This window comes from Vicugna pacos, chromosome 9 (genome assembly GCF_048564905.1).
Source record: "Vicugna pacos chromosome 9, VicPac4, whole genome shotgun sequence".
In the NCBI taxonomy this organism is placed as follows: Eukaryota; Metazoa; Chordata; class Mammalia; order Artiodactyla; family Camelidae; genus Vicugna; species Vicugna pacos.
The window spans coordinates 7,216,116-7,243,552 of record NC_132995.1 but is presented as its reverse complement, the minus strand read 5'-3'; the positions used below and the strand labels follow the sequence as shown (position 1 = coordinate 7,243,552).

Below are 27,437 nucleotides of genomic sequence, written 5' to 3'. Positions count from 1 at the left end.
CTTGAAGCCCTAATCTCATCCCCTCACATCTTGATCCCCAAAGACCTTCCTACCGGCATTCAAGTATCAAATCTCAAGGAAGAAGCTGATTTGACTTACGAAGTGTATCAGTCTTAATTATGGTTATGTTGATGCTGTGTAACACCCATGACACTTCAGAGGTATTTAACAATAAGCACTTATGGTTTATGTGTCTTTTATGGTTTGTTGTTTATCAGGCGCTCCAACTTGAGCAGACCTTAGGAAAATAATGGCACAGAGACCTTGTTACAACACAGGTAGGGGGAGCCCAATCCTCTGAGTTTCTAATTCAATAGTTCTGAGGTCAGGCTTGAGAATTTGCATGTGTAATCAGTTCCAAATCATGCTGCTGCTTCTGGTTCAGAGACCACGCTTGGAGAATCACTGCCCTAATCAGTCAGCCTGGACACCTGCTCATTCCTTTAGCAGGTCGACAGGGCAGACAAAATGTACAGAATCAGAGTGAGGAGGGAAGATGAATCCTGGGCAGGCAAACCCAACAATAGTCCAGTGCAGACCAATGTCCCAGACCTCTCCACTTGACTCTTTTATCATTAGATAATGAAAAAATATGAATAGGAATATATATGTACAACTGAATCACTATGCTGTACACCAGAAATTAACACCCCATTGTAATTCGACTATAATTCAATAAAAAAGAAAAGTTTGAGGATTCACTGCAGTGAAACATGGGGTGTGTTTCGAAGACTGCCTGTCATCATCAAAATTATGACTGAAGTTCGAGTAGGAGTTGGGATACACAGGGTGCTGCTTCTGCCCTACCCTAGCCCCCAACTTGGCCTCACTGCACCTGGGAAGAACCTTAGGGCTCCAAAGAACTGATTTGAAATCCACTCTGCTGAAGCAGGCCAGCTCAGAATGTCTGGCAACACGGGGCCTGTGTTCTTTGTAGCAAAAATTGGCAGGACATGGGTAGCGGGAAGTCTCTTCTGTGTGGATGGTACAGAACTCTCTTCATAGCTCCCCATCTGGTCTCCTGCAGTCATCAAAGTCCTAGGCCTGCCCCCATGCTGATATTTAATTAGCCCTGAACGACATTGTGCTGGTGGTTTACCTATAGCAAAATCACCCCCCAAACCCCAGGAGACAGGCTCTGTGCCCGTTTTCCAGCTGGGGAAAATAAATCAGAGAGATTCAGTAACTTGCCTAAGGACACACAGCAGAGGAGGGTAGTTTGCCCCCTCAGCTTCCAACCCTGCACTTTCAATGGCTCTCATTTTAGCAGAAAGAGTGTGGGGATGGAGTCAGACGCAGCTGACCCCCAATACGGCTGTCACGCCCTTGTTGAGGCTCCTCTCTGAGCCTCAGGTTCTTCATGAGGAAAACGAGGATAATAGTAACTCTCCAAGGCGGTTTTGAGAACTGAAAATACTGTGCTTACACTGTCTAGTGCATGCTAAGGGCCTCGGTCTTTGGTTATTATTATATATCAGTCCTCCTTATTTCTTTTCGGGAGACTGAAGCTGTGGATTGACGTCTGAGGGGGTTTGAGTGATGCTGCAGAAGGAGGGAAATCTCTCTTTGTCAACTGCCTGATAAAAAGCAGCCTCTGGACCAGAAATGCATTACGCATGCGCACCCGGGGTTGGGGCGTGCTGGGCGAAAGGGCTGCTGCCCCGAGTCCTTCAGTGGATGGAGACTCCTGTGAACCTGCAGTACACCTGGACTGCAAGGTGAGGCGCGGGAAGTCTGGGAAGACACGGATCGAATCTGAAAGGCACCGGGGGAGCCAGACGCCCAGTCAGTCCCTAGTTGAAGGGACTCATGTCTGCCCTCCCGTCTCGGGTAATGGTCTCGCCCGATTCCCGTTCCCGTCTCCCACCCCGGGACGTACCAAGTTTGCAGCAGAGGGATGGAGGGAGTGGGCCTGGGTGCGGAAGGGACCATCGGCGGGCGAGATCATTGCGACGGAGGCCAGGAGAAAAGGGGGGAAAAGGGGGAAAGGGGGCCCAAGCCGTTGGAAGAGAAGCGGAGTGGCCTTCAGGAGGCTCTTGTTTGAAGGGGGCGGGGCCCGGAAGACCTTTGTCAGAGAAAGAAGGCGGGGCCTCTAGATGGGTGAGATCATAGGGTGGGGAGGCGGGAGGTTGGGGTGGGCCAGTTCGTTGTGTGTCTCCCTGAGCGGGATGAATTTGGTTGGGAGAGACCATTGTACGGGGAGATTTGGGCAGTACTGGGGTGACTTCTGCTCATATGAATGGAGAGGGCCCGGGTGAGTGTTGGCCCGAGTTACAGGTTTGAATTGTGCCTTGAAGCAGGAGTAGAGGGTCTGAGATATGGGCGAACCACAGGTGCAAACAGGTGGAAGAGTTAAGGATCTACTTGCAGAAGGATGGGCTGCCTGTTGGAATGTAAGGTCCACAGGCTGGAGAGTGTGCAGGGGTCATATCAAAGGCTGAGGGGCCTGACCCTGTCCTGTGGTGCTGGGGAGCCATGGGAGAGTTGTGAGCAGGAGAGGGGCAAGATCAGCTATGGGTGTAGAAAGACCTTTCTGGGGCCATCTGTGGGACGGTTTGGAGTGGGGAAGCAGGAGGTGAGAGGCCAGAAAGGAGGCGGGGGTGATGATTCTGGAGGAGAGGCAGAGACCTGAGCTGAGGCAGGGGCTGTGGGGACAGTGGGGAGGATACAGGACGAAAGCAAATTCTGGAAGGATGGGATCTGGGGACTGACTGACAGGGGAGTAGGGAATGAGAAGGAGGAGGAGGAGGGAGGGATGAGAACCTCCCTGGGTGGACAATGAGGCCACCCACACATGAGGACCCTGGGAGGAGGAGTGTGTTTGGAAGAAGACTCTAAGGTGAACACAGATGTCGTGAGTGCAAGGGACCTGCAGGTCATCCAGGGGGTGAAGTCCCAGTGCTATCAGCTGTGGTTGGTCCTTAGTACCACGAGGGTGATTGGGCCAGCTGGGGAGAAAGAAGTGATGTGAACTCAAAGATTCAGTTCAAGAGGTCATATTGTGAAGGGTCTTGAATGCCTGGTCAGGGAGCTCATTTTTCTACTGGGGCACTGGGGAGCCAGGGGAGGAATGTGAGCAGGGAGGAAGCAGGAACAGCTCTGGTAGATGGAAAGACTCCTCTAGGGCCACACAGGGGATGGACTGAAAAGAGGAGACTGGAGGCAGGGAGGCCAGGGAGGAGGCTGGGCGAGGACAGGCAGGAGGTGGATTCAAGGCTGTGGGGATGGAGAAACCAGTGTATAGTTGGTGGCTGAGGCCATGGGAATACCTTTCATCTCCCCGAGGAGGGTCTTGGAGAGGGATGGCCTCCCTGGGTCCCCAGGGCCGAAGAAACCTGGGAGGAGACCTCTCTCCTGACACCAGCAGCATGGAGAAATCCCTCCCTGACGCCTGCGACATCCCTTTTCTCTTCCTCAGCCCCCTTTGCCTCCTCATCCCACCTCACGGTCACTTCGGCACCCAGAGCCCAAGGGCTGGGTCAGGGACAGACCCCACCCAATGAAGGCAGGAGATGGAGAAGTGGGTCCCGGAGACCCCTCAGACTGTCTGGGGTTCGGTCCATCTCAACAAAGGATACACCCCGAGGAGCCCAAGATTCCAGAAGAAGAGGTGAGCGCCTGGATCCCCACCCATCCCAGGAGCTGGGTCTCAGGAGGAATAGGGATTCAGGCAGCTGTAGGTTTGATTCCCAGCTCTTCTGCTTCCTAGCTTTGTGATTTGACACACGGACACATTCCTCTGAGCCTCAGTTTCTCCTTCTGTGAAAATGGCATCTTTCTGGTTGTGGGGATTCCAGGAGATGGTGTCAGATCCTGAGCAGTTGTGGAACAAATATATTCGTTGTTTTGGTACCCAGAACAGGAGGCAGTGGTAGATGTATGGAGTGCTGGTTCTCTCAGGAGACACCATCAGTGCTAAATGATTTTGGAATCATTCCTGTGCCTCTCTGGCGCCTCGAGTCCCCATCTATCAAATGAGAGTTCGTCATTATAGGGGTAGGATCTTGTGAGTTCAAATCCCACCCCTGCCTCTTACTAGCTGTAAGATGTGATCCAGGTATTTCTTAATTTCTGAGCCTCAGTTTTCTGTCAGATGGGAATAATGAAAGTCCCCACCTCCTAGAGTGAGTTCAGGGAGTTAATACACATGAATGGCTCCAATGAGTGCCTGCATCCCCTAAGTAGCCAATAAATATTAGCTGATGTCGTTATCTCTAACACGGTCACCGAATCCTCAGGTGAGTCTGGATTTGCGAGGGCTGCTTTCAAGCCAGACTTGCCAGATTCAAACCTGGACTCTTCCACTTCCAAGCTCTGTGACCTCAGGCAAGTGACTCATCTCTGAGCATCTATCTCCCTACAGATGACTGGGTTATTGTGAGCACTCTGTCTGGTACCTAGTATCCAGAAACTGTTAAATCAAGGCCAAATAAAAGATTCCGATTAGCAGTGTCCCCTCTGTGGTTTCAGTGGCACATGGCACTTATTGGTTTCCCATGGCTGCTGGAACCAGTGACGACAGACTTGATGACTTAACACTGCGCACATTTATTTCTTACAGTCTGGCGATCAGAAGTTCAAAATCAATTTCACAGGGCCGGAATCAAGGTGTCAGCAGGGCTGGGTTCCCTGTGAAGCCTCAGGGGAGAAACCACTTCTTTGCCTTTTCTAGGGCTGTATTTCTTATATTCCTGGGCTTCTGGCCCCTTCTGCCATCTTCAAAGATCCCGAATTTAATCACATCTGCAAAGTCCCTATTACTATTTAAGGCAAGATCTACAAGTTCCAGGGATCTAGGACCTGGATATACTTAGAGACCGGTATTCAGCCTGCCATATGACAAGAAACTCAACTCAAACTTGCTTAAATGACAAAAAGTAATTTATTGCCTCACCTAACCAAAGAACGGAGGAAGGATTCTTCAGGTGTAGCTAGATCTAGGTGCTTATCAGGAAGCTCTCTCTCTCATCACTTGGTGCCATTTTTTCCTATGGACGTTTCATTGCCAGGCTGACTCTTCCCACAGGGCTCAAAAGATGGATACAGGCAGCTCCAGGCTCACATCCAAAGATAAGTGCTGTGGAGAAAAGTAAAGCCAGGAAGCCAGTAGGAAGAATCAGAGGGGGGGCATGGGTTTCAGTTTTAAACAGAGTGGTCAGGAATGGCCTCAGGGAGAGGTGACTTTTGACCAAAGACCTGACAGGTGAGGGAGGGACCCTGCAGCTGTCCAGGTGAAGAGGGTTCCAGGCACCAACTCTGTTGAGGAAACTGAAGGAGACCTTGAGTGCGGCCAGAGTGTAGTGAGCCAGGGGAGAAGGCGAGAGATGGGGTCAAAGAGGGAACGCAGGCGGGTCATGCAAGGCCTTCCCCGGGTCGCGGTAAGCACTTGGGCTTTTCTCTGAGTGAAAGAGCCAGGGTAGGGCTCTGAGCGAAGGGACGTGAGCTGACTTAGGTGTTAACAGGCGCCGCCTGGTGGCAGTGTAGGGGACAGACCTTGGAGGCTCCAAGGCCGAGCAGGGAACTTAGGGAGAAGACAAAAAACAGCAGTAGCCCCGGCAAGAGATGATTTTGGCTTACGGGAGGGTGGGGGCCGTGCAGTTGGTGAGAAGTGGTCCAGTTCTGGTTGTATTTTCAAGTTAGAGCCAACAGACTTGATGAGGGATTAGATGGAGGTGTGTGAGAACAGGGTTTCCGATCTTTGCCCTGAGCACTTGGAAGGAAACGAAGGAGCTGCCTTTTGCTGAAACGAAGGCGTCCGCAGGAGCAGAGTTGAGGGTAGGGGCATCAGAGTTTCCCTATTAACTCATTTAATCCGCATCGCAGCTCCAGGAAGGGAGGTCCCGTTGTCTGCCCATTTCACAGACGAGGCGACCTCAGCCCCAAGCCCACCGTCCGTCACGTCTGGGCCGCGGTGGGATGGGGGGATGACCCGAGGACTGAGCCCCCTCTCCTCCTCTCCCAGGCTCCCGGAGGGGCCGAGGCGGAGGCTGTGACCCTGGTGCAGCTCATCGACGAGCACGGGGAGTACTCGACCGCCTGCCTCGTCCGCAGAGGGGCGGCGGTGGGGCGCTCTGGGAAGGGGGTGCCAGGCTCGCTGCGTGAGGTCCCCGAGGGGCCGGCACGGCCCAGGCCGTTCAGCTGCGCGGCGTGCGGGAAGGCCTTCAAGCGCTCGTGGGAGCTGCTGAGCCACGAGGTGGTGCACACCGCGGCGCGGCCCTTCCGCTGCGGCCTGTGTGCAGCCGCCTTCAAACGCCACTCGGACTGCAAGAGCCACCGGCTGGTGCACAGCGACGAGCGGCCACATGGCTGCGACGCCTGCGGCAAGCGCTTCAAGAGAGCCAGCAACCTGCAGGTGCGGAGCGGGGGGCAGGGCCTGGGCGGGGCCTATGGGGAAAGGGCGGGGCATTGCAGTGGACCAGAAGTGGGCGAGGCCTGAAGGGAGGGGCGGGGCCTGCGGGAAAGGGGCAGGACGATGGACCAGAGGTGGGTGGGGCCTGAGGGGAGGTGCAGCCTAGGTTGGTGGATGGGGTGCAGCGCCAGGTCTGAAGGGAGGGAGTGAAGCTTTCCGGGACTAAGATGAGCAGGGCCTTGAGCTGGAGGTGAGTGGGGCCGAGTGGGAGAGGCAGAGCCCAGCGCAAGAGGGAGAACAGGGCTGGGCCTGAAGGGAATAGGGGCTGTAGGGTGACCAGGCGGTAGAGGTGGGGAGGGGTTAAAAGGATGTGGAGGTGGGCTAGAAGGTAGAAGTGGCCCTGAAGTTGTTAGGGGAGAGGCCTAGAGAAAGGAGACTTGCCACCGAAGGAGGTGGCAGTTAGGATGGTCATGAGACAATAGGAAATGGGGATGGGTTTTCGAGGAGGGTAAGAAGGAGATCAAGGTCAGAGCTGGAGGAGAAGGTACTGAAAAGGGAGGCTTCCATGGCTGGGGAAAGGGAGGGCATGTGTGCTGAAGAGCATGATGGGAGGAAAGGAGAGGCCTGGGTTAGCCTGGAGGGAGCCCCGCCCTCGGAGCCCTAGCCTGGATCCCTCCTGTTACTGGGTGCTGCTCTGAGCCTCTCCTGATGCCCCTCCTTCTGTGGCCAAGGGGACAAGAGACCCTGGAATTCCCTGCCCAAGGATCCCCGAGGCTTCTTCCAGCGCTTTCTCCAGATCCACCATCCAGAGGGTGCACTTTGCCCTGCCTGGCTTGTGCTCTCTAGGCTGGGAGGGTGTCAGGGAGCCTGGGGCATGTGGGCTGGGCTGCCCCAGTGTGGGTGCGATATCCCCTAAGGCCTGGGAAGCCCCAACCTGCTCTCCTGGGCAGCCCCAGCCAGCTCTCCTGGGCCACCAAGTTCTCATGTGGAACTCTGAGGATTCCAAAAAAATATACATTTCAACCTAGCCTTGCAGGTCATTGTGAAAGTCTATTTGTCAAGGTAGGAAGAAGACATAGTTTATCTAACAGTTTGATTTACAATTTTTAAATGTTTAGGGGGAGGGTAGAATGCAGTGAATAGAGTCTCAGTGGTAGAGCGTGTGCTCAGCATTCACGAGGTCCTGGGTTCAATCCCCAGTACCAGCATTTAAAAAAAAAAAGTCAAAGAAATGTTTAGACAATTGGTATGTGTACGTACATGTGGTCTCTCTTCGGGAGGCAAGTACCAGGGTGAGTCTACCTGGAGAAGCGGGTCTTGCAAAGGTCATCTGCTTTTCCTCACTCCCTGTCCCCAGGAGCACCGTCGCATCCACACGGGCGAGCGCCCCTTCCTCTGCCCATCCTGCCCGAAGCGCTTCAAGACCCCCTATGAGCTGCACCGCCACCAGCGGCTGCACGCCACCGCGCCGCCCTTCCCCTGCCCGGACTGCGGCAAGGCCTTTGCCGCTGGGTCTGCCCTGCTTCTGCACCGACGGCAGCACTGCGAGGAGCAGCCCCACGCGTGCGCAGTGTGCGGCGAGCGCTTCGCCTATGGCCACAGCCTGCGGGTGCACGAGCGCGCGCACACGAGCGATCGGCCCTTCACCTGCCAGCTGTGTGCCAAGGCCTTCAAGCAGTCCAACGCGCTGGCCTCTCACCGCCGCGTGCATTCGGGCGAGCGGCCCTTGCCCTGCGACACCTGCGGCAAGGCCTTCTCCCGGCCCTCGCTGCTCCTGCAGCAGCTCCGCGGGCACAGCCCTGTGCGCCCTCACGCCTGCCGCTTCTGCCCGAAGCTCTTCAAGGACCTGAACTATCGTGCGGTCCACGAGAAGGTGCACACGGGGGACACGCGCTACAAGTGCCGCATCTGCAGCAAGGGCTTCGCGCATCCCAGCAACCTCCTGCAGCATCAGAGGGTGCATCGGGATGGGTGAGGGCTGGGTACCAGGCAATGGGGGACCAAGGAGGGCCCAGGATCCCCAGAGCTGGAATGAAGGGTAATCACGTCCAGTTGAGGCTCTGTTCAGGACAGTGCCATCCAATAGAACTTTCTGCAATGCTAGAAAGATTCTGCATGGACGCCATCTAATATATTAACCACCAGGCCCATGTGGCCCTTTGAGTGTCAGAAATATGGCTAGTGCCCCTGTAGAAGTGATCTTTTTTTCTTTTTGGGGGGGTTGACTTTTTATTTTGAAGTTGTTTAAGTATCACAAAAATTGCAAAACTAGCACAGAGCCTTCCCCTCTGCCCTTCCCCCAGCTCCCCCCATGATAGTATCTTAGATACCCACAGGACATGGTGAAAACGCAGGAGATTGATTCTGGTACAGTTCTGTTAACTCAGGTACAGACCTTATTCAGAGTTTGCCAAAACATAAATGAATATTTAAACTCACTACATTTTAAGGAGCTTCATGGGGAGAGTATAGCTCAAGTGGTAAATTATGTGCTTAGCACGCAGAAGGTCATGGGTTCAAACCCCAGTACCTCCACTAAAAATAAATAAACCTAATTACCTTGCCCCGAAAAATGCAGTAGAATCAAATCCCACTGAGGAATACCAAGTCTGAAAAACACTTTTTGAGCTGAGCGTATTTATATAAATAAACAGCAAATTTCTCTTCATGTCAAGATGCCCTTAAACATTAACCTTCCTCCCTCCCCAATTCTAGTCATGATGAAGGTAAAACAAACGCACTTCATTGTTATCAAAGAAAAAGGTGCAGAATCTAAGAACAAATTTACAAGGGGCATTTTGAAAAAAAAAAGAAGAAGAAGAACAGGCATTTTTCAGTGTGACCCTCCCATCCTGTTCTCATGCCAAGTACAAGGATCCTCATCATTCAACACGGTTTTGATTGTTACCAGCGTCACACATCACACAGGATTGAAAAGTACACATGCAGCTGTTATCAGTGCCTTAAGCCCTCTGGTTCTCTGCAGTCCAGTGGACTCAGGGTGCTCATGAGAGCATTTGCTTATGCCAAACAGATGACTTGGTTTACAGTACATTAACAGAAATTTCATATACATCCAAAGTCCACTACTCCATTATAAAGTTCAGGAGTCAAAAATTACATGAGTACTAGGGCTAGAAGGTCCTGTAGCCCACCCATCCCCTTCCCAAATGCCTAAAAAAAAAAAAACTATGAAGTAGGAATGTGCACCTCTCTTTGGAAACAATCAATGCTTTTTTATTTTATTTTATTTTTATTGAAGTATAGTTGATTTACAATGCTGTGTTAATTTCCGATTTTCAGCATAGTGATTCAGTGACACATATATATGTATTGTTTTTCATTATAGGTTATTACAAGCTATTGAATATAGTTCCCTGTGCTACACAGTAGGTCCTTGTTGTTTATCTATTTTATATACAGTAGTTTGTATTTGCTAATTTGTAATGGATACAATCAATGCTTTTACAACTTGGATTTTCCCCTTGGATTTGTCCAACATTCAAAAGGTGCCAAATTCCAACAAGTTGAGGAAAAAGAGAATGAGGAAGAGTCCTGCTTATTTAAAAATTCAGTGGCTCCAGTGACGTGGAGGGGAAGTAGGGGGTCTCCTTTTTTCTCACATATTCAGTGCCCTCTCCTGAACTGAGTTACCTCTAGTCTGGGATGAGGACAGGAGTGAGAAATGATGGACGTCACCTACATTGACTGCTGAAGACACAGTTAATAACATCCCCTCTGTGGTTGCCTGAAACTATTTTTCTAGCTCATCTGTGGACGAAGTAAGGACAAGAAGTGGGTCCTACAGCAACACCATCTCCAGCAGGCATTGATGTTCCCTTTTGAACTTGCTAGGACCATGGACTCTCAAGGTTGCCCATCCAGGTTCAAATCCCAGCTCTACCACTTAGGGCTTGTGATGTTGGCCACGTTACATAACAATTCTGTGCCCCATATTCTTCTTCTATCAGATGGGATCATAATGGTGCCTCCCTCAGCAGGTCGTGCTGTGGAACAAATGAGTTCATACCGAAAAGCACTTAGAGCAGCGCCTGGGACTGTGTGCCAGTTCCCAGTTCTTTAACGTCTTCCTGCTCACCTCCAGCTGGGGCTATCCCACCCCATTCCCTTTGTGCATAGACTCTTTGGGGAACGTTTTTTAAAACATTTTTTGGTATAGTTTTTTTTAAATACGTCTTTTGTGTGGGGTTTTTTATTGTTTTATTTTTGAGGGGGTAGGTAATTAGGTTTATTTATTTACTTATTTTAGTAGAGGTACTGGGGATTGGACCCAGGACCTCGTGCATGCTAAGCACACAATTGACCAACGAGCTCTGCCCTCTGCCCTCCCCCGCATTGACTCTTTGCTTCTTTACCTACACCAGTCTTTAGAAAGACTAGCCCAGAAATCTTATCTACCTTCTGTGGCCCTGTTATGGATTGCAACATAACTCCCCCTGCACCTTCCTCACAAAATGCTGAGGTTGTAAACTCTGGTATCTCCGAATGTGAACTTAATTGGAAACAGACTCTACAGAGGCAATCACATTAAAATGAGGTCATTAGGTGGCACCGAATCAGAGTTTTAAAACAGAAAATTTGGACACAGGGACAGACATACAGAGGGAAGACAATAAGAAGAGACACAGGGAGAGCGCTATGTGAGCATGTGCGCTTGGGGTGATGTATCCACAAGCCACGGAACACCTGGGGCCACTAGAAGCTGGAAAAAAAAAAGAAAGGATCTTTTCCCTACACGTTTCAGAGGGAGCCCAAGTGACATTTTTTTTTTTTTAACGGAGATATCAGGGATTGAACCCAGGATCTTTGCATGCTAAGCATGTGCTCTACCACTGAGCTATACCCTCTCCCCTAAACATTTATATAATCTCCTCAGTACTTATATTTTTCCTTTCTTGTTCATGAATGTAAATCCAGCCCCTAAATAGTGCCTGGAATATGTAAAGCATGCAATATATATTTGTTGATAGATACATGACTTTCTATAGTGTAGTGCAGTTTTACAGAAATCTAATTTAAGCCCTAATATAATTTGAAACTTCTTGAACCTACATTTTAAAGAGACCAAAACCTAGCAGATAAAGTTCATTTTAATCATAGATTTCTATTTTGTTCAACCCCAAATATTGTACTTAAACAAGAGTCAATATGAAAATTATTAATTTCATATTTATACATTCTTTTGCATTGTAAGACTTCATATCTGTATGTATGTTTAATGTATAGCCCATCTCAGTTCATGCTAGCTCCATGTCAGTGTTCCATAGCCAAAAGGCATTGTTTTCTGGTATATATCATCATAGACAGTCCTCTGTTGCCATAGGAGGTTGTGGATGTAACATCATCTATTGAATGTTTTTCAAGAAAAGATAATTCTCATCCTTGAAAGGGAAGAAGTCCATTTGGAAACAATTATGTTATTTTTCATCAGCACGAAAGGGCAGATGGTTGGGTAGCAGGATGAAATCATCGCAGTCATTCTCTCCAGTCGTAAATTTTTCTCAGGTTTATGAAACAAATAGTAAGTAAAAAAGTTGTCTGAGAAATAAAATAAAATAAAACAACTTACCAAGAGAAGAATCGTGTGGGTGGCTTTGATTTCAGGAGATGACTGGGAAGAGAGGCTGGAGCTGTGAAGATGCTGAGATCTTTCGTGGTGTTTGTAGAGGAGATTTACCGTGTAGACACTAGACCACATCATGAGGACCACGAAGAGGAGATCTCGAATTATTATGGGAGTTGTATATGCAGTTAAATGGTGGTGTTCAAACTGCTTCGTTTGGCAGTAATGTGTAACATACTCAAAAGTGACAAGTGTGGAATTGTGATGGGCTTCTGCAATTCTGATGAGGTCAACATAGATGAGTATATTGAGGATCCAGAAGGAAAGGAAGAAGGGGTAAATACATGTGGAGATTTTAGACTTAAGCCACGCCCATTTAGAATTCCTGGGACTGATGGTGATGGCTTGGAAGGTACTGAGGAGAGCAGTCGAACAGATGGAAACACCCCAGGTGACTCTGTATGTGAACAAAGTTGCCTTACAAGCAACATTATCCAGAAAATGTCTTACTCCAAAGGATGACACGAGATATGGTATCAACCTGAACATGATGGCCAAGACATTGACCAAAGTCAGATGGACACATATAATATCTATTGGTTTTGTCAGCTGATTTTGACTCAAGAAGATATACATATATAACATGAAGAGCAATGAGTTCCCCATGAATCCAATACAAAGAAGAAATAGGAAGAGAATCCTCCAAATCACATCACTTGAAAACATTATTATATTGATTTTTATATGTTATAATGAGGTCAACCAGGTATCTAATGAAACAAAATTGATTATATCGTGAAGTTGATACTAGATTCTGGGAATCCTTGAGACGCTTAGATATAGAAGTAAGTTTGTAAGGAAGGTAGTACTCAACTTGCTAATTGAAATGGGAGGAAAAATGAAAATGGTAATGCCAGAAAAGGAAGAGCAAATTATTTCTTAAAAGATCATTGGAACTGATACACGTAAAAGCAGAAATTAGTAGATAACAACCTTCAGACGGAAAAGAAGAAGGTCAAAAGTTAGTTTCCTGAAAAAAATAATATAATTGACAAAGCTATGTGATACTTCCCCATAGGAAGACCCAAATGACATAAGATTAAAAATACTGAAGGGCCAGCAGTGGAGAAGTTGCAAATATTAGAAAAATAACAGGATACACTGATCTTCTATGCTGATAAATTAGGACATTTCAGAGATTTCAGGATGAAACTCTAGAGGACTTAACTTACCAAAACAATATATTGAAATCATAGAAAGACACAAAGGTGCAAGTTTCCTCATGATGACCTGAACAGTGGGAGAAAGAGCTCCAGAAGTTATCTCAAAGAAAGTGTCGATGTTGAAGCATACCAAACACACCACATACATATAATATCTCTGAACCACTGCGAAAGAAAAGTGGAGAATATTCCAGCCGTCACATTATAAGCTTAGCCTAACTTTGGTGGCAAATAGTAACAAAAGAAAGTATGAGAAAGACAATGACAACCCCATTTCATAAGCCAGATTTTAAAAGATCTATACAGAATAACTGCAAGATTATATTCACAAACATAAGACGATCAGGCATTGGACCAAAGGTGTACCCCAGACATAAAACACAAGTTTAACAGTTGAAACTTCATCTGCATAATTACACACACTAGCAGATTAAGAGCCAAAAATACATGGTCACTTCAATATGTACATAATAAGATCATGTGATAATATTCAACATATTCAACATATATTTATGATAGAAATCTTTACTTATTAGCAATAGAAAGGAATAACCTTACTCTGACAAAAATATCTGCAAAGTGGAAAATCATATTTAAGGTTACCTAGGGAGACTTTCACATTTGAGATGGGCTCTGAGTAAAAATATCTGCTCTCACCACTTCTATTTCTCATATTTTCCGATTTTGTGGGCCTTCCTGTAAAGAAAGAAAGTAAAATTTGTTATAATTGGGAAAAAAACTATTTTTTATTAATGACAGATTATATAAGTTTTAAGACGGAAACCAATAAAATCATTAACTAAATTATTGGCATATCTAAGAGTGATGGTCGAGGTTATTGAAAGCAAAATCAGGAAAAAAGATTACTTGGATTTCTATATGTCAGCCTAAAAATTGTTTTTAAGTGCAATTTAAATAGTGACTCTATTAATAGAGCATAAAAATCTGTTAAACCTAGGAGTTCGTAGATGATAAACATGTAAAACCTGTAAGAGAAAACAATGATAAAATTCGGTCTACATATATTTAAAGCATTTTAATTGAAAATGATATATAATAATTTGAGATAAATGGTGTTATCCATAAAAGTAGTATAATAAATGGTGTTATCTATAAAAAGAAAATGAAAGATAGAGAAGTAAAATGAGACAAAAGGATGGCTGGAAAAAGAATGAAGTGGAATTAAGAGGCAGATTTTTATCACATGTAAATAAATATCAATTAACTATAGAGAAGGAGGAGGAAACACAAAAGAAAAAAATCATAAATAAGGGGTGGTATTAGCCAACACATGGAATGTATTGAATTTTCATAAGGTTGTTAATAATAAACTGAAAAGTCAAGATACAATGAATGAGGTTAAGTCTGAGAAGGTTTTAATTTGATGCAAAATAGAGACAATGAAACAGTACTGGGGAGCTGTAAGAGATACTAGTGAGTAACAGAAATGAAAGATTGAAGAAAATTAAAGCAACGTATATGGAAGAAACGAGTGTAGAGGTGATAATTTAAGAAAGAAGATAAAGTATATTTCTATGGACAGAAAATTAACTGAAGGCTAAGTCTGGAAAATAAAAAAGGAAGTCTCTGTAAAGAAACTCAGGATGAGGACTAGGAATATTGAAAAAGTCTCTGTACCTCCTTTTCTTTTCAAGAATGAGAGACTCCGATCTTTAAGGAAAGCAGCCGGTTTCCCCAACAAAATGAGGCATCTTGGAAAGACTGGGTCTGAACTGCAAAGGCTGTATATAAAGGATGAGATGGCAGGACTTATGCTCCCAATGAGTCACCTTGTCACCCGCTGTCTCCGTGACCTTGTTTGTTGAAAATCATCCTGATGTGCCCGGAGGAGCAACAAATCACCCCCCACCCCCAGATGCAAAATGATTCTCCTGGGAGATTTTATTAGGTTTTTTGACGAGGATTGATAATCACTATCTGAGGTTGTACATTGGCCCCAGTGGACCTTCCATCATAAAGTAAACTTTGGATCTAGAAAAGTGATCAAAGTTAGTTTTCACTTGCTTAATGGAAATCCCCATCCATTTATCAATGGAAATTGATAAAATCTAACCTGTGAGCAGCTTCTCAGAGAACATGTTCGCTTTTCCACCTGCGCCCTTTAGACTTCCTGCTGGTGTAGCTTACTTGCCCCCAGCTTTGTTGAGATACAGTTGACACATGCATTGTGTAAGTTTAAGGTGTACAATGTGATGATTTGATACCTTGAACTACATGGGTTGGAAATGTGCAGGTTCACTTGTACATGATTTATTTTTTCCCACTAAATATGTACTCCAGTGCTAAATGATCCAGGGTTGGTGAATCCACTGATCCAAAAGCACAGGTGCAAAACAAAAACAAACAAACAAACAAAAACAAAGCATAAATACAGGACAGAAATAGACTCATGGACAGAGAATACAGACTTGTGGTTACCGGGGTGGGGGTAGAAGGTGGGAAGGGATAGACTGGGATTTCAAAATTGTAGAATAGATAAACAAGATTACACTGTATAGCACAGGGAAATATACACAAAATGTTATGATAAATCACAGAGAAAAAAATGTGACAATGAGTGTGTATATGTCCATGAATGACTGAAAAATTGTGCTGAACACTGGAATTTGACACAACACTGTAAAATGATTATGAATCAATAAAAAATGTAAAAAAAAATTAAATTAAATTAAATTAAAAAAATAAAAAGAACAAAAGCACAGGTGCAAAGGGCTCACTGTAAAGTTACATTTGGATTTTCAGTGGTGTGGGAGTGGCACCTCTTATCGTCACATAGCGGTGGATCAATGGATAGTGCAAAATCATTACCATAATAAAGTTAGTTAACATCTTTTTTTATATAACATAAAGAAATGGCCTATAAATTTTAATAGGTTTTTTTCCCAGTTTTATTATGTAGAATTATTACAGTTCGACTGCACTTACACATGATATTGCATGTAAATACATATAAACAGTATGTTGCACATTCTTTTAGTTTTCATGTATGTACTAATTATTGTTTCTAAGAACAGATTAGATCTTTAGCTTTTTAAACGTACATAGTTATTGAAGGAATAAAGCCAACTACAAAATAAGAAACAACAGAATGCAGTAACCCAACCATAAAGGACAGTCAGATGTGCTTACACATATTCAAGAAATCAAAATAATAATTAGTTCATTTGTGTCCTTATTATTATTGTTATTATTTTTTAGATTCTTCATATAAATGATGTCAATGGCAATTTTCTTTCTCTTCCCGGCCCACTTCACTTTGAATGACAGTCTTCAGGTCCATCCATATTGCTGCCAATGGCATTATTTTATTCTTTTTTATGGCTGAGTAGTGTTCCATTGTATATATGAACTACATCTTCTTTATCCAGTCATTTGTTGATGGACATTTGGGTTGTTTCCATGTCTTGGCTATCATAAATAGTGCTGCTCTGAACATTGGGGTGCATGTGTCTTTTTGAATTTTATTTTTCTCTGGATATATGCCCAGGAGTGGGATTGCTGGATCACGTGGTAAGTCTATTTTCAGTTTTTTGAGGAACCTGCATACTTTCCTCCATAGTGGCTGCACCAATTTATATTCCGACCAACAGTGTAGGAGGGTCCCCTTTTCTCCACACCCTCTCCAGCGCCTATCATTTGTAGACTTTTCAATGATGGCCATTCTGGCTGGTGTGACGTGATATCTCATTGTAGTTTTGATCTGCATTTCTTTGACAATTAGCGATGCTGAGCATCTTTTCATGTGCTTATTGGCCATTTGTATGTCTTCATTGGAGAGTTGCTTGCTTAGGTCTTCTGTCCATTTTTGGATTGGGTTGCTTGTTTCTTTGATATTAAGGTGTATAAGCTGTTTGCATATTTTGGAAATTAGTCCCTTGTCAGTCACACTATTTGCAAATATTTTCTCCCATTCTGTAAGGTGTCTTTTTGTTTTGTTGATGGTATGCTTAGCTGTGCAAAAGCTATTAAGTTTAATTAGATCCCATTTGTATATCTTCCCATTTGTTTATCTTTGCTCTTAATTCCAATACTCCAGGAGCTGGTTCAAAAAATATATTGCTGTAATGTATGTCCGTGAGCATTCTGCCTATGTTTTCCTCTTGGAGTTTTATAGTATTTGGCCTTACATTTAGGTCTTTAATCCATTTTGAGTTAATTTTTGTACATACTGTTAGGGAATATTCTGATCTCAGTCATTTACAAGTAGCTGTCCAGTTTTCCCAGCACCAGTTATTGAAGAGGCTGTCTTTTCTCCATTGTATATTCTTGCCTGCTTTGTCATAGATTGACTGACCACACGTGCGAGGGTTTATTTGTGGACTTTCTATCCTGTTCCTTTGATCATGTGTCTGTTTTGGTGCCAGTACCATACTGTTTTGATTACTGTAGCTTTGTAGTATAGTCTGAAGTCAGGGAGCATAATTCCCCTAGCTTCATTCTTCTTTTTCAAGGTTGTTGTGGTTATTCAAGGTCTTTTGTGTTTCCATACAAATTTTAACATTTTTTGTTCCAGCTCTGCACAAATGTCATTGTTAACTTGATACAGATTGCATTGAATCTGTAAATTGCCTTGGTCATTTTGGCCATTTTAACAGTATTGATTCTTCCAATCCAGGAACATGGTCTATCTTTCCATTTGTTTATGTCATCTTCAGTTTCCTTCATCAGTGTCTTATAGTTTTCTGCATACAGGTCTTTTGCATCCTTGGATAGGCTTATTCCCAAGTATTTTATTCTTTTTGGCATGATGGTAAATGGTATCATTTCCTTAATTTCCCTTTCTGCTATGTCATTGTTAGTGTATAGAAATGCAACTGATTTCTGTATGTTAATTTTCTATCCTGCAACTTTACCATATTCATTGATGAGTTCTAGTAGTTTTCTGGTCGCTTCTTCAGGGTTTTCTATGTATAGTATCATGTCACCTGCAAACAGTGACAGTTTTACTTCTTTCTTTCCAATTTGGATTCCTTTTATTTCTTTTCCTTTTCTGATTGCTATGGTAAGACTTCCAAAACTATGTTGAATAAAAGTCGTGAGAGTGGGTATCCTTGTCTTGTTCCTGATCTTAGGCGGAATGCTTTCAGTTTTTCCAATTAAGTATGATGTTAGCTGTAGGTTTGTCATATATAACCTTTATTATGTTGAAGTATGTTCCATCTATGCCCACTCTCTGGAGAGTTTTGATCATAAACGGGTGTTGAATTTTATCAAAAGCCTTTCCTGCATCTATTGAGGGTATCATATGGCTTTTATTCTTCAATTTGTTAATGTGCTGTATCACGTTGATTGATATACATATATTGAAAAACCCCTGCATCCCTGGGATGAATCCGACTTGATCATGATGTATGATCCTTTCAACGCATTGTTAGAGTCAATTTGCTAGTATTTAGTTGAGGATATTTGCATCTATATTCATAAGTGTTATTGGCCTATATTTCTCTTTATTTGTGTCCTTTTGGTATCAGGGTGATTATGGTCTCATAGAATGAGTTTGGAAGTGTTCCTTCCTCAGCAATTTTTTGGAATAGCTTCAGAAAGGTAGGTGTTAATTCTTCTCTAAATGACCTTTGAAGCCACCTGTTCTTGGACTTTTGTTTGTTGGGAGGTTTTTAATTACTGATTCACTTCAGTACTGGTAATTGGTCTATTCATATTGTCTATTTCTTCCTGGTTTAGTCTTGGCAGATTGTACCTTTCTAAGAAATTGTCCATTTCTTCTGTGTTGTCGTAGATTTGCTCAGAGTATCCTCTTATGATTCCTTGTATTTCTGTGGTGTCAGTTGTAACTTTTCCTTTTTCATTTCTGATTTTGTTAATTTGGGCCCTCTCCCTTTTTTTCTTGATGAGTCTCACTAAAGGCTTATCAACTTTCTTTATCTTTTCAAAGGACCAGCTTTTAGTTTGATTGATTTTTTCTACTGTTTTTTTAGTCTCTATTTATTTCTGCTCTAGCCTTTATGATTTCTTTTCTTCTACTAACAAATAAAGTTAGTTAACATTTCGATCACCTCAGATAACTACCTGTTCTGTGTGTGTGTGTCTGTGTGTGTGATGAGAACATTCCAGATCTACACTGTCAATAACTCTCAAGTATACAATGCAGTGTTGTTAACTATAGTAACCATACTGTTGATTAGATTCCCAGAAATTGTTCATTTTAGAAATGGCACCTTGCATCCCTTGACCAAAATCTTCCCGTTTTCCCCCAGTGCCCAGCCCCTGACTCCCACCTTTCTGCACTCTGTTTCTAGGACTTAGGCTATTTCTGATTCCACATCCAAGTGACATCATACAGTTTGTCTTTCACTCTCTGACTTATATCACAAAGCATAATGCCCTCAATTCCACCCAAGTTGTCTGAAATGGCAAGTCATATCCCAGCCATTTACAACTGCCTGACTTTATCCTGGCTTTGCCTATTAAGGTTTTTTAGTTTTGGTTTTGTTTTCATTGAAGTATAGTTTCTGTACAACATGTCTGTGAAGGTTTCAGCATGCTAGAGGCTAGGTAAAAATCTTTTTCAAATGGGAGAAGATTACACATGAGAAAAGATTTTAATCTTGAAGAGAAAGGGAGGACATGGTGGCATTCCTTTATCACAGAATCCCTATTCCTTGGGTGTCTACTTGGGCTAGACCTCATTCCATCCACACAGCGATGGTGAATGAGGCATATGCATTGCTTCTCCTCATATTGGACTGAGAAACACAAAAAGATTCTTACAATCTGAATGATAAGACATTTTCCAGAATGGAAGCAGGACCAGGGGAGGGTGGCATGGAGAACCAATGCTTGGGAGATAGCAGTGTCCCTCTACCCTGAAATGGGACAGGAAACCATATGTCCAGCCCCAATTCATAGACACGAACTACGCACGAGGCTGGTTTGCCTGGGGAACAGGAGCCGCATCAAGATGCTGACCTTCCCTTTCTGGATGCTGTTGCGGGACAGGGGGTGGGATGAGATTGTGAAGATTCAGTGGAGGAAGGATGACCAGTGACTGAGGACCCCCAAATAGCAGAGTCAACTCCGCCAACACTGTGACAATATTGTCCCATCCTAACAAAGCACATCAGCAGACATGGACAAAACTCATGTGAAAGAGTTGCAAGATACCCTAATAATGTACATTTTGTTTTTAACTCTTCCACCACTCCTGCGATTTTTAGCTGGTTTTCTTTTTTCCCCACTGTATCTAATAGTTCCAGGAATATCTTTCCATGCTATTTCTCTGCAGGTAGGTGCTCTTATTTTGTAAGCTAGAGAAAGGGGAACTCTCCTACACTGCTGGTGGGAATGCAGTTTGGTGCAGCCACTATGGAAAACAGTGTGGAGATTCCTCAAAACACTAGGAATAGACTTACCATATGACCCAGGAATCCCACTCCTGGGCTTGTATCCAGAAGGAAATCTACTTCAGAATGACACCTGAACCCCGTTCATAGCAGCACTATTTACAATAGCCAAAACATGGAAACAGCCTAAATGTCCATCAACAGGTGACTGGATAAAGAAGATGTGGTATATTTATACAATGGAATTCTACTCAGCCATAAAAACCGACAACATAATGCCATTTGCAGCAACATGGATGCTCCTGGAGAATGTCATTCTAAGTGAAGTAAGCCAGAAAGAGAAAAAAAATACCATATGAGATCGCTCATATGTGGAATCTAAAAAACAAAACAAAAACAAACAAACAAACAAAAACAAAGCATAAATACAGGACAGAAATAGACTCACAGACAGAGAATACAGACTTGTGGTTACCAGGGGGGTGGAGGGTGTGAAGGGATAGACTGGGATTTTAAAATTGTAGAATAGATAAACAAGATTACACTGCATAGCACAGGGAAATATACACAAAATGTTATGATAACTCAGAGAGAAAAAAATGTGACAATGAGTGTGTATATGTCCATGAATGACTGAAAAATTGTGCTAAACACTGGAATTTGACACAACATTGTAAAATGATTATAAATCAATAAAAAATGTTAAAAAAAAGAAAAACCTGTATACTAAAAATGTGAAAAAAAACAGATAATCTACCTTTTATTTAGAAAAGGCTTTTTAAATGTTGCCTTTTATACTCAAGATGCCTGAATGAATATTTGTTGATAAGAGAAGTTAGTGTCCCAATTCTCTTCTTTTGCTATAAGGAAAACCATCATCATTTCTTACAAAGTTCTCCCATTCCCAATGATCTGAAATGATGCCTCTTTCCTATCGATTGATTTCTGCTCTTTTCTTCTATTACATTAGTAGATTTACCAAATCCTTTGCCAGGATTCCAACCTCTAAATTTTAATAAAGTTATGCTGTTTATATCTCCTATATCTCCATTGCTGTACCTAACATACAATCCAGCAATTCGACTCCTGGGTATTTATTCAAACGGAAAAGAAACACTAATTAGGAAAGAATAGAACATCTACGTCCATTGCAGGACTACTTACTATAGCCAAATGTGGAAGTAACCTGTGTGTCCTGCAATACACGAATGGATCATGAAGGTGTGATATATACAGTGGAATATTATTCAGTCATCAAAGAGAATGAAATTTTGGCCTTTGTGACCACATGGATGGATCAAGAGTGTATTATGCTAAGTGAAATAACTTCAGAGAAAGACAAAATTTGTATACTTTCATTTCTGGGTGGAATCTAAAAAAGAAAACAAATAAACATAATCAAAGAGAAACAAAGTCATAGATACAGAGAACAAATAGGTGCTTGCCAGAGGGGAGAGGGGTGAAGGGAGGAGAGAAGCAGGTGAGGGACATTAAGAGATAAAAATTTGCAATGTGAAATAAATTCATCATGAGTATGAAACATACAGTGTGAGGAATACGGTCAATAATGATGTAATATCTTTATTGATGACAGATGATAACTAGACAGATGGTGGTGATCATTTTGAAATGTATCCAAGTATTGAGTCACTCTTTTAGGGAACAGGAACTAACATAGTGTTTGTAAGTCAATTGTACTTCAAAAACAAACAAACTCATAGAAAAAGAGATCTGATTTGTGGTTACCAGAGGCACAGGTGGGTTATAGGGACAACTGGATGAAAGCTGGCAAAAGTACAAACTTCCAGTTATAAGATTAAGTATGTGGGATGTAACAACATGATCAATATAACTGTGACTGTTATGTACATGTGGTCATATATATGTTATATATTAAAGTTGCTACAAAAGTAAATGCTAAGAGTTCTCACCAGAAAGAAAAAATTTCTTTTCTACTTCTTCAATGATATATCCATATGACATGAAGGATGTTCACTAAAGTGACTGTGGTAATCATCTCATGATGTATGTAAGTCAAACCATCATGCTGTCCACCTTAGACGTATACAGTGCTGTATGTCAATGACATCTCAATACAATTGGAATAAAAAAATAAAGCAAATGCAGCCCAGAAGATGGGAAAACTGTCTTGCTAATTTTAATGAAGAATTATGGAAAATGAAGAGACACATTTAATTGAAATTGTTATGTAGGGAGTAGATCTAAAACAACAAATAACTTGAGCATAGCATGAGTGGGACGATATTACAGATGGGTTTATGCAGATGTTGCAAGCACACATCTGCATTTTACTGTGCATATGGCATTAAACTCCCAACATTCCCATTCCTCTTAACCAACTTTATTTTTATAGCTCTGTTATATTCATTTATATTTTTCCTTCTACATATTTTGTTTTTTATTTTTAAAAACAGTGTATTATTTTTTAAATAGAGGTACTGGGGACTGAACTTGAGTCCTTATGCATGCTAAGCATGCCCTCCTCCACTGAGCTTTACCAACCCTCCTAAATATTTATACAATCTTCTAAGCAATTATGGTTTATTTTTCTTGTTCATGCATGTTTGCCCTGCCCCTAAATAGTGCCTGGAATATGTAAAGCATGCAATATATATTTGTTGAATAGATACATAACTTTCCATAGAGCAGTGCAGTTTCACAGAAATCTAATTCAAGTCCTAATGTAATTTGAAACTTCCCAAACCCACATTTTAAAGAGAGCAAAACCCAAGCAGATAAAGTTCATTTTAATCATAGATTTCTATTTTATTTAGTCCAAATATTGTACTTAAACAAGAAGTCAATATGAAAATTATTAATTTCATATTTATGTACTGTTTTGCATTGTAGAACTTCATATCTGTATGTATTTTTATTTTATAGCCCCTCTCAGTTCCTGCTAGCTCCATGTCAGTGTTCCATAGCCACACAGCATTTTTTTCTCCTATAAAACATTATAGAGATTCCTCTGTTGCCATAGGAAGTTGTGGATAACATCGTCTATTGAATGTGTCCCAAGAAAAGATAATTCTCATCTTCAAAAGGGAAGAAGTCCATTTGGAAACAATCTTATTATTTCTCATCAGCACAAAAGGGCAGATGGTTGGGTAGCAGGATGAAATCATCGCAGTCATTCTCTCCAGTCGTAAATTTTTCTCAGGTGTATGAAACAAAAAGTAAGCAACAAAGTTGTCTGAGAAATAATAGAAAATAAAGCAACTTATCAGCAGAAGAATCGTGTGGGTGGCTTTGATTTCAGGAGATGACTGGGAAGCGAGGCTCGGGCTGTGAAGATGCTGGGATCTCTGGTGGTGTTTGTAGAGGAGGTTCACTGTATAGACACTAGACCACATCATGAGGACCACAAAAAGGAAGTCTCGAATTATTATGGTAGTTGTATATGCAATTAAATGGTGGTGTTCAAACTGCTTCGTTTGGCAGTAATGTGTAACATAGTCAGAATCGACAAGTGTAAAATTGTGATAGGCTTTTACAGATTTGATGAGGTGAACATAGATGAGTACGTTGAGGATCCAGAAGGAAAGGAAGGAGGGGTAAATGCTTGTGGAGATTTTAGATTTAAGCCACACCCATTTAGAATTCCTGGGACTGATGATGACGGCTTGGAAGGCACTGAGGAGACTGGTCATACAGATGGAAAGACCCCAGGTAACTCTGTATGTGAACAAAATTGCCTTACAACTAACATCATCCAGAAAATGTCTTACTCCAAAGGATGACACGAGATGTGGTAGCAACCTGAATACGATGGCCAAGACATTTAACAAAGTCACATGAACACATATCAAATCTATTGGTTTTGTTGGCTGATCTTGATTCAAGAATATAAACATATATAACATGAAGAGCAGTGAGTTACCCATGAACCCAATACAAATTTGAAATAGGAAGAGAATCCTCCAAATCACATCACTGGAAAACATTACTAAGCTGACTTTTATATGTTATATTGTGAAGTTGACACTAGATTCTGGGAATTTGTGAGACCCTTAGATACTGAATTAGTTTTCTAAGGAAGGAAGAATTCCACTTGCTATTTGAAATGGGAGGAAAAAAGAAAATGGCAACACCGTAAAAGGAAGAGCAGATTATTTCTTTAAAGATCAGTGGAATGGATACAAGTAAAAGCAGAAATTTGTAGATCGCAAACCTTCAGATGGCAAAGAAAAAGAAGTTCAAAAGTCAGTTCCTTCAAAGGAATAATATAATTAACAAGCCTATGTGAGACTGTAACACTTCCCCATAGGAAGTCACAAATGGCACCAAAATCGTAAACATTGAAGGGCCAGCAGTGGAGTTGTTACAAATATTAGAAAAATAACATGGTATGCTGATCATCTATGCCAATAGATTCGGACGTTTAGAAGATTTATGGACAAAACTCTAGAGGACTTAACTTACCTCCCCCCAAAAATATTGAAATCATAGAAACACACAAATGTGCAAGTTTCCTCATGATGACATTGAAAAGTGGGAGAAAGGGTTCCAAAAGTTATCTCAAAGACGGCGTCAATGTTGAAGTATTCCAAATACATCAGATACATATAATATCTCTGAACCACTGCGAAAGAAAAGTGGAGAATATTCCAGCCGTCACATTATAAGCTTAGCCTAACTTTGGTGGCAAATAGTAACAAAAGAAAGTATGAGAAAGACAATGACAACCCCATTTCATAAGCCAGATTTTAAAAGATCTATACAGAATAACTGCAAGATTATATTCACAAACATAAGACGATCAGGCATTGGACCAAAGGTGTACCCCAGACATAAAACACAAGTTTAACAGTTGAAACTTCATCTGCATAATTACCCACACTAGCAGACTAAAGGACCAAAAATACATGGTCACTTCCATGTGTACATAAGATCCTGTGCTAACATTCAACATATTCAACATATATTTATGATAGAAATCTTCAGTTATTGGCAATAGAAAGGAATGACCTTACTCTGACAAAAATATCTGCAATGTGGAGAACCATATTTCAGGTTACCTAGTGAAACTTTTACATGTTTGATGGGCTCTGAGTAAAACTATCTGCACTCACCACTTCTGTTTCTCATATTTTCAGATTTCATGGGCTTTACTGTAAAGAAAGAAAGAGAAATTTATAATAGTTGGAAAAAGGAAGACTTTTTAAAATTAATGGCAAGTTATGTAAGTTTTAAGAAGGAAACCAATAAAATCATCGACTAAATTATTGGAATATCTAAGAGTGATTTTTAAGGTTACTGACAGCAAAGACAGGAAAAAAAATTTTTGGATTTCTATATGCCAGCATAAAAATAGTTCTCAAAGGCAAATTAGTGGTGCTATTAATACAGCATAAAAATCTATTAAATCTAGGAGTTAATAGATGATTTCAAAAATGTTTAACCTGTAAGAGAAAACAATGTTTCTATGTAATTAAAACATATTAATTGAAAATGATGTATGATAATTTGAGGTAAATGGTGTTAGCTATAAAAGTAGGATAATAAATGCTGTTACCTATAAAAAGGAAATGAAAAATAGAAAAATAAATTGAGACAAACTGATGATTGGGGAAAAAATGAAGTGAACTGAGGCAGATTTTATCACATGTAAATAATTATCAACTTACTGTAGAGAATAAGGAAAAGACACAAAAGTAAAAATATAAATGGGGGTGATATTAACCAACACGTGGAATGTATTACATTTTCATAGAGTTGTTAATAATAAACTGAAAAGTTAAGACGCAATGAATGAGGTTAAGTGTGAGAGGGTTTTAATTTGATGCGAAACAGAGACAATGAAACAGTACCGGGGAGCTGTAAGAGATACTAGTGAATAAAAGAAATGAGGAAAGATTGAAGAAAATGAAAGTAACATACATGGAAGAAAAGAGAAGAAGGGTGATAATTTAACAAAGAAGATAAAATATATTTTTATCATACCAAAAATTAATTGAAAGTTAAATTTCAACAAAAAGGAAGTCTGTGTAAGGAAACTCAGGATGAGGGCTAGGAATATTGAAAAGGTCTCCGTACCTCCCTCTCTTCTCAAGGCTGAGTGTCTCCCAACCTTCAGGAAAGCCCTGGGCTTCCCCAGCAAAGTGAGGCATCTTGGAAAGACTGTGCCTGACCTGCAAAGGCTGTATATCAGGGACAGGGTGGCAGGGCTTCTGCTCCCAATGGGTCACCTTGTCACGCACTGTCTGCATGACCTTGTTTATTGGGGATTATTCTGATGCACAACATCTGAGGAGCAACAAATCACCCTCCCAGATGCAAAATGATTCTCCTGGGAAACCTCTCAGGTTTGTTGATGAGGATGCAAATCACCATCTGAGGATGTCCTTTCCCCCAGCTGAACTGCATTATAAAGTAAACTTTAGAATTAAGAAAAGTGATCAAAGTTATTTTTCACTACGCTGATGGATTTCCCACAGGACATGATAAACTCTGACCTCAGAGCCAATCTGCAGGGAGCACGCGCACTTTTCCACCTCCCTTGTGCTTCCTCTTTTAGGGCTTGTGTTTTTCTTTAACTTTCTTACACTAACATCCAGAGTCACCCTTCGGGATTTTGTGAGATGCCTCTAGCATGTGTAGTTAAGCCACAGAAAGCTTCGTAAGTTTGAGTCACAGTTTGAAATTAATATAAGATCCTATTCATCCAAGGCCAGATGATGAATCATTTAAACTGGCTATAGTAAATATGAAGATTTTTTTCCCAACATACCCAGCTGCCATATTGGTACTTATGGGAGGATCAAATTGAAAGGAAAAAACAGCTCTTGTAATGGAATTCCTTATGTAGCTGAGAAAGGGAAAAAAAGAAATAAGATGTAAAAAAGTCCAATATAAATTCTTCTTAGCCAACCCCCAAACAATGAAATAAATCAGTTGAAGGCCAAAATTCAAGGACTAACACACAACAACTGTCTTTG

The 27,437-nt window shown here is 42.2% G+C and overlaps 3 protein-coding genes across 3 annotated transcripts; 1 reads left to right on the top strand and 2 right to left on the bottom strand.

The window, feature by feature from the left end:
- The first annotated feature begins 1,616 nt into the window (after window positions 1-1,616).
- Window positions 1,617-9,551, top strand: LOC116282280 (uncharacterized). Its single transcript, XM_072966391.1, has 4 exons — window positions 1,617-1,718; window positions 3,419-3,610; window positions 5,963-6,352; window positions 7,707-9,551. Exons 1-4 carry the CDS (start codon window positions 1,617-1,619, stop codon window positions 8,322-8,324), a joined length of 1,302 nt encoding a protein of 433 aa, XP_072822492.1. The 3' UTR covers window positions 8,325-9,551.
- A 277-nt stretch (window positions 9,552-9,828) lies between these two features.
- On the bottom strand, window positions 9,829-12,659 carry LOC140698043 (vomeronasal type-1 receptor 4-like). Its single transcript, XM_072966757.1, has one exon. The coding sequence runs from the start codon at window positions 12,657-12,659 to the stop codon at window positions 11,730-11,732; it is 930 nt and encodes a 309-aa protein (XP_072822858.1). The 3' UTR covers window positions 9,829-11,729.
- A 10,794-nt stretch (window positions 12,660-23,453) lies between these two features.
- Window positions 23,454-24,443, bottom strand: LOC140697991 (vomeronasal type-1 receptor 40-like). Its single transcript, XM_072966390.1, has one exon. The coding sequence runs from the start codon at window positions 24,441-24,443 to the stop codon at window positions 23,454-23,456; it is 990 nt and encodes a 329-aa protein (XP_072822491.1).
- Between the last annotated feature and the right edge of the window lie 2,994 nt (window positions 24,444-27,437).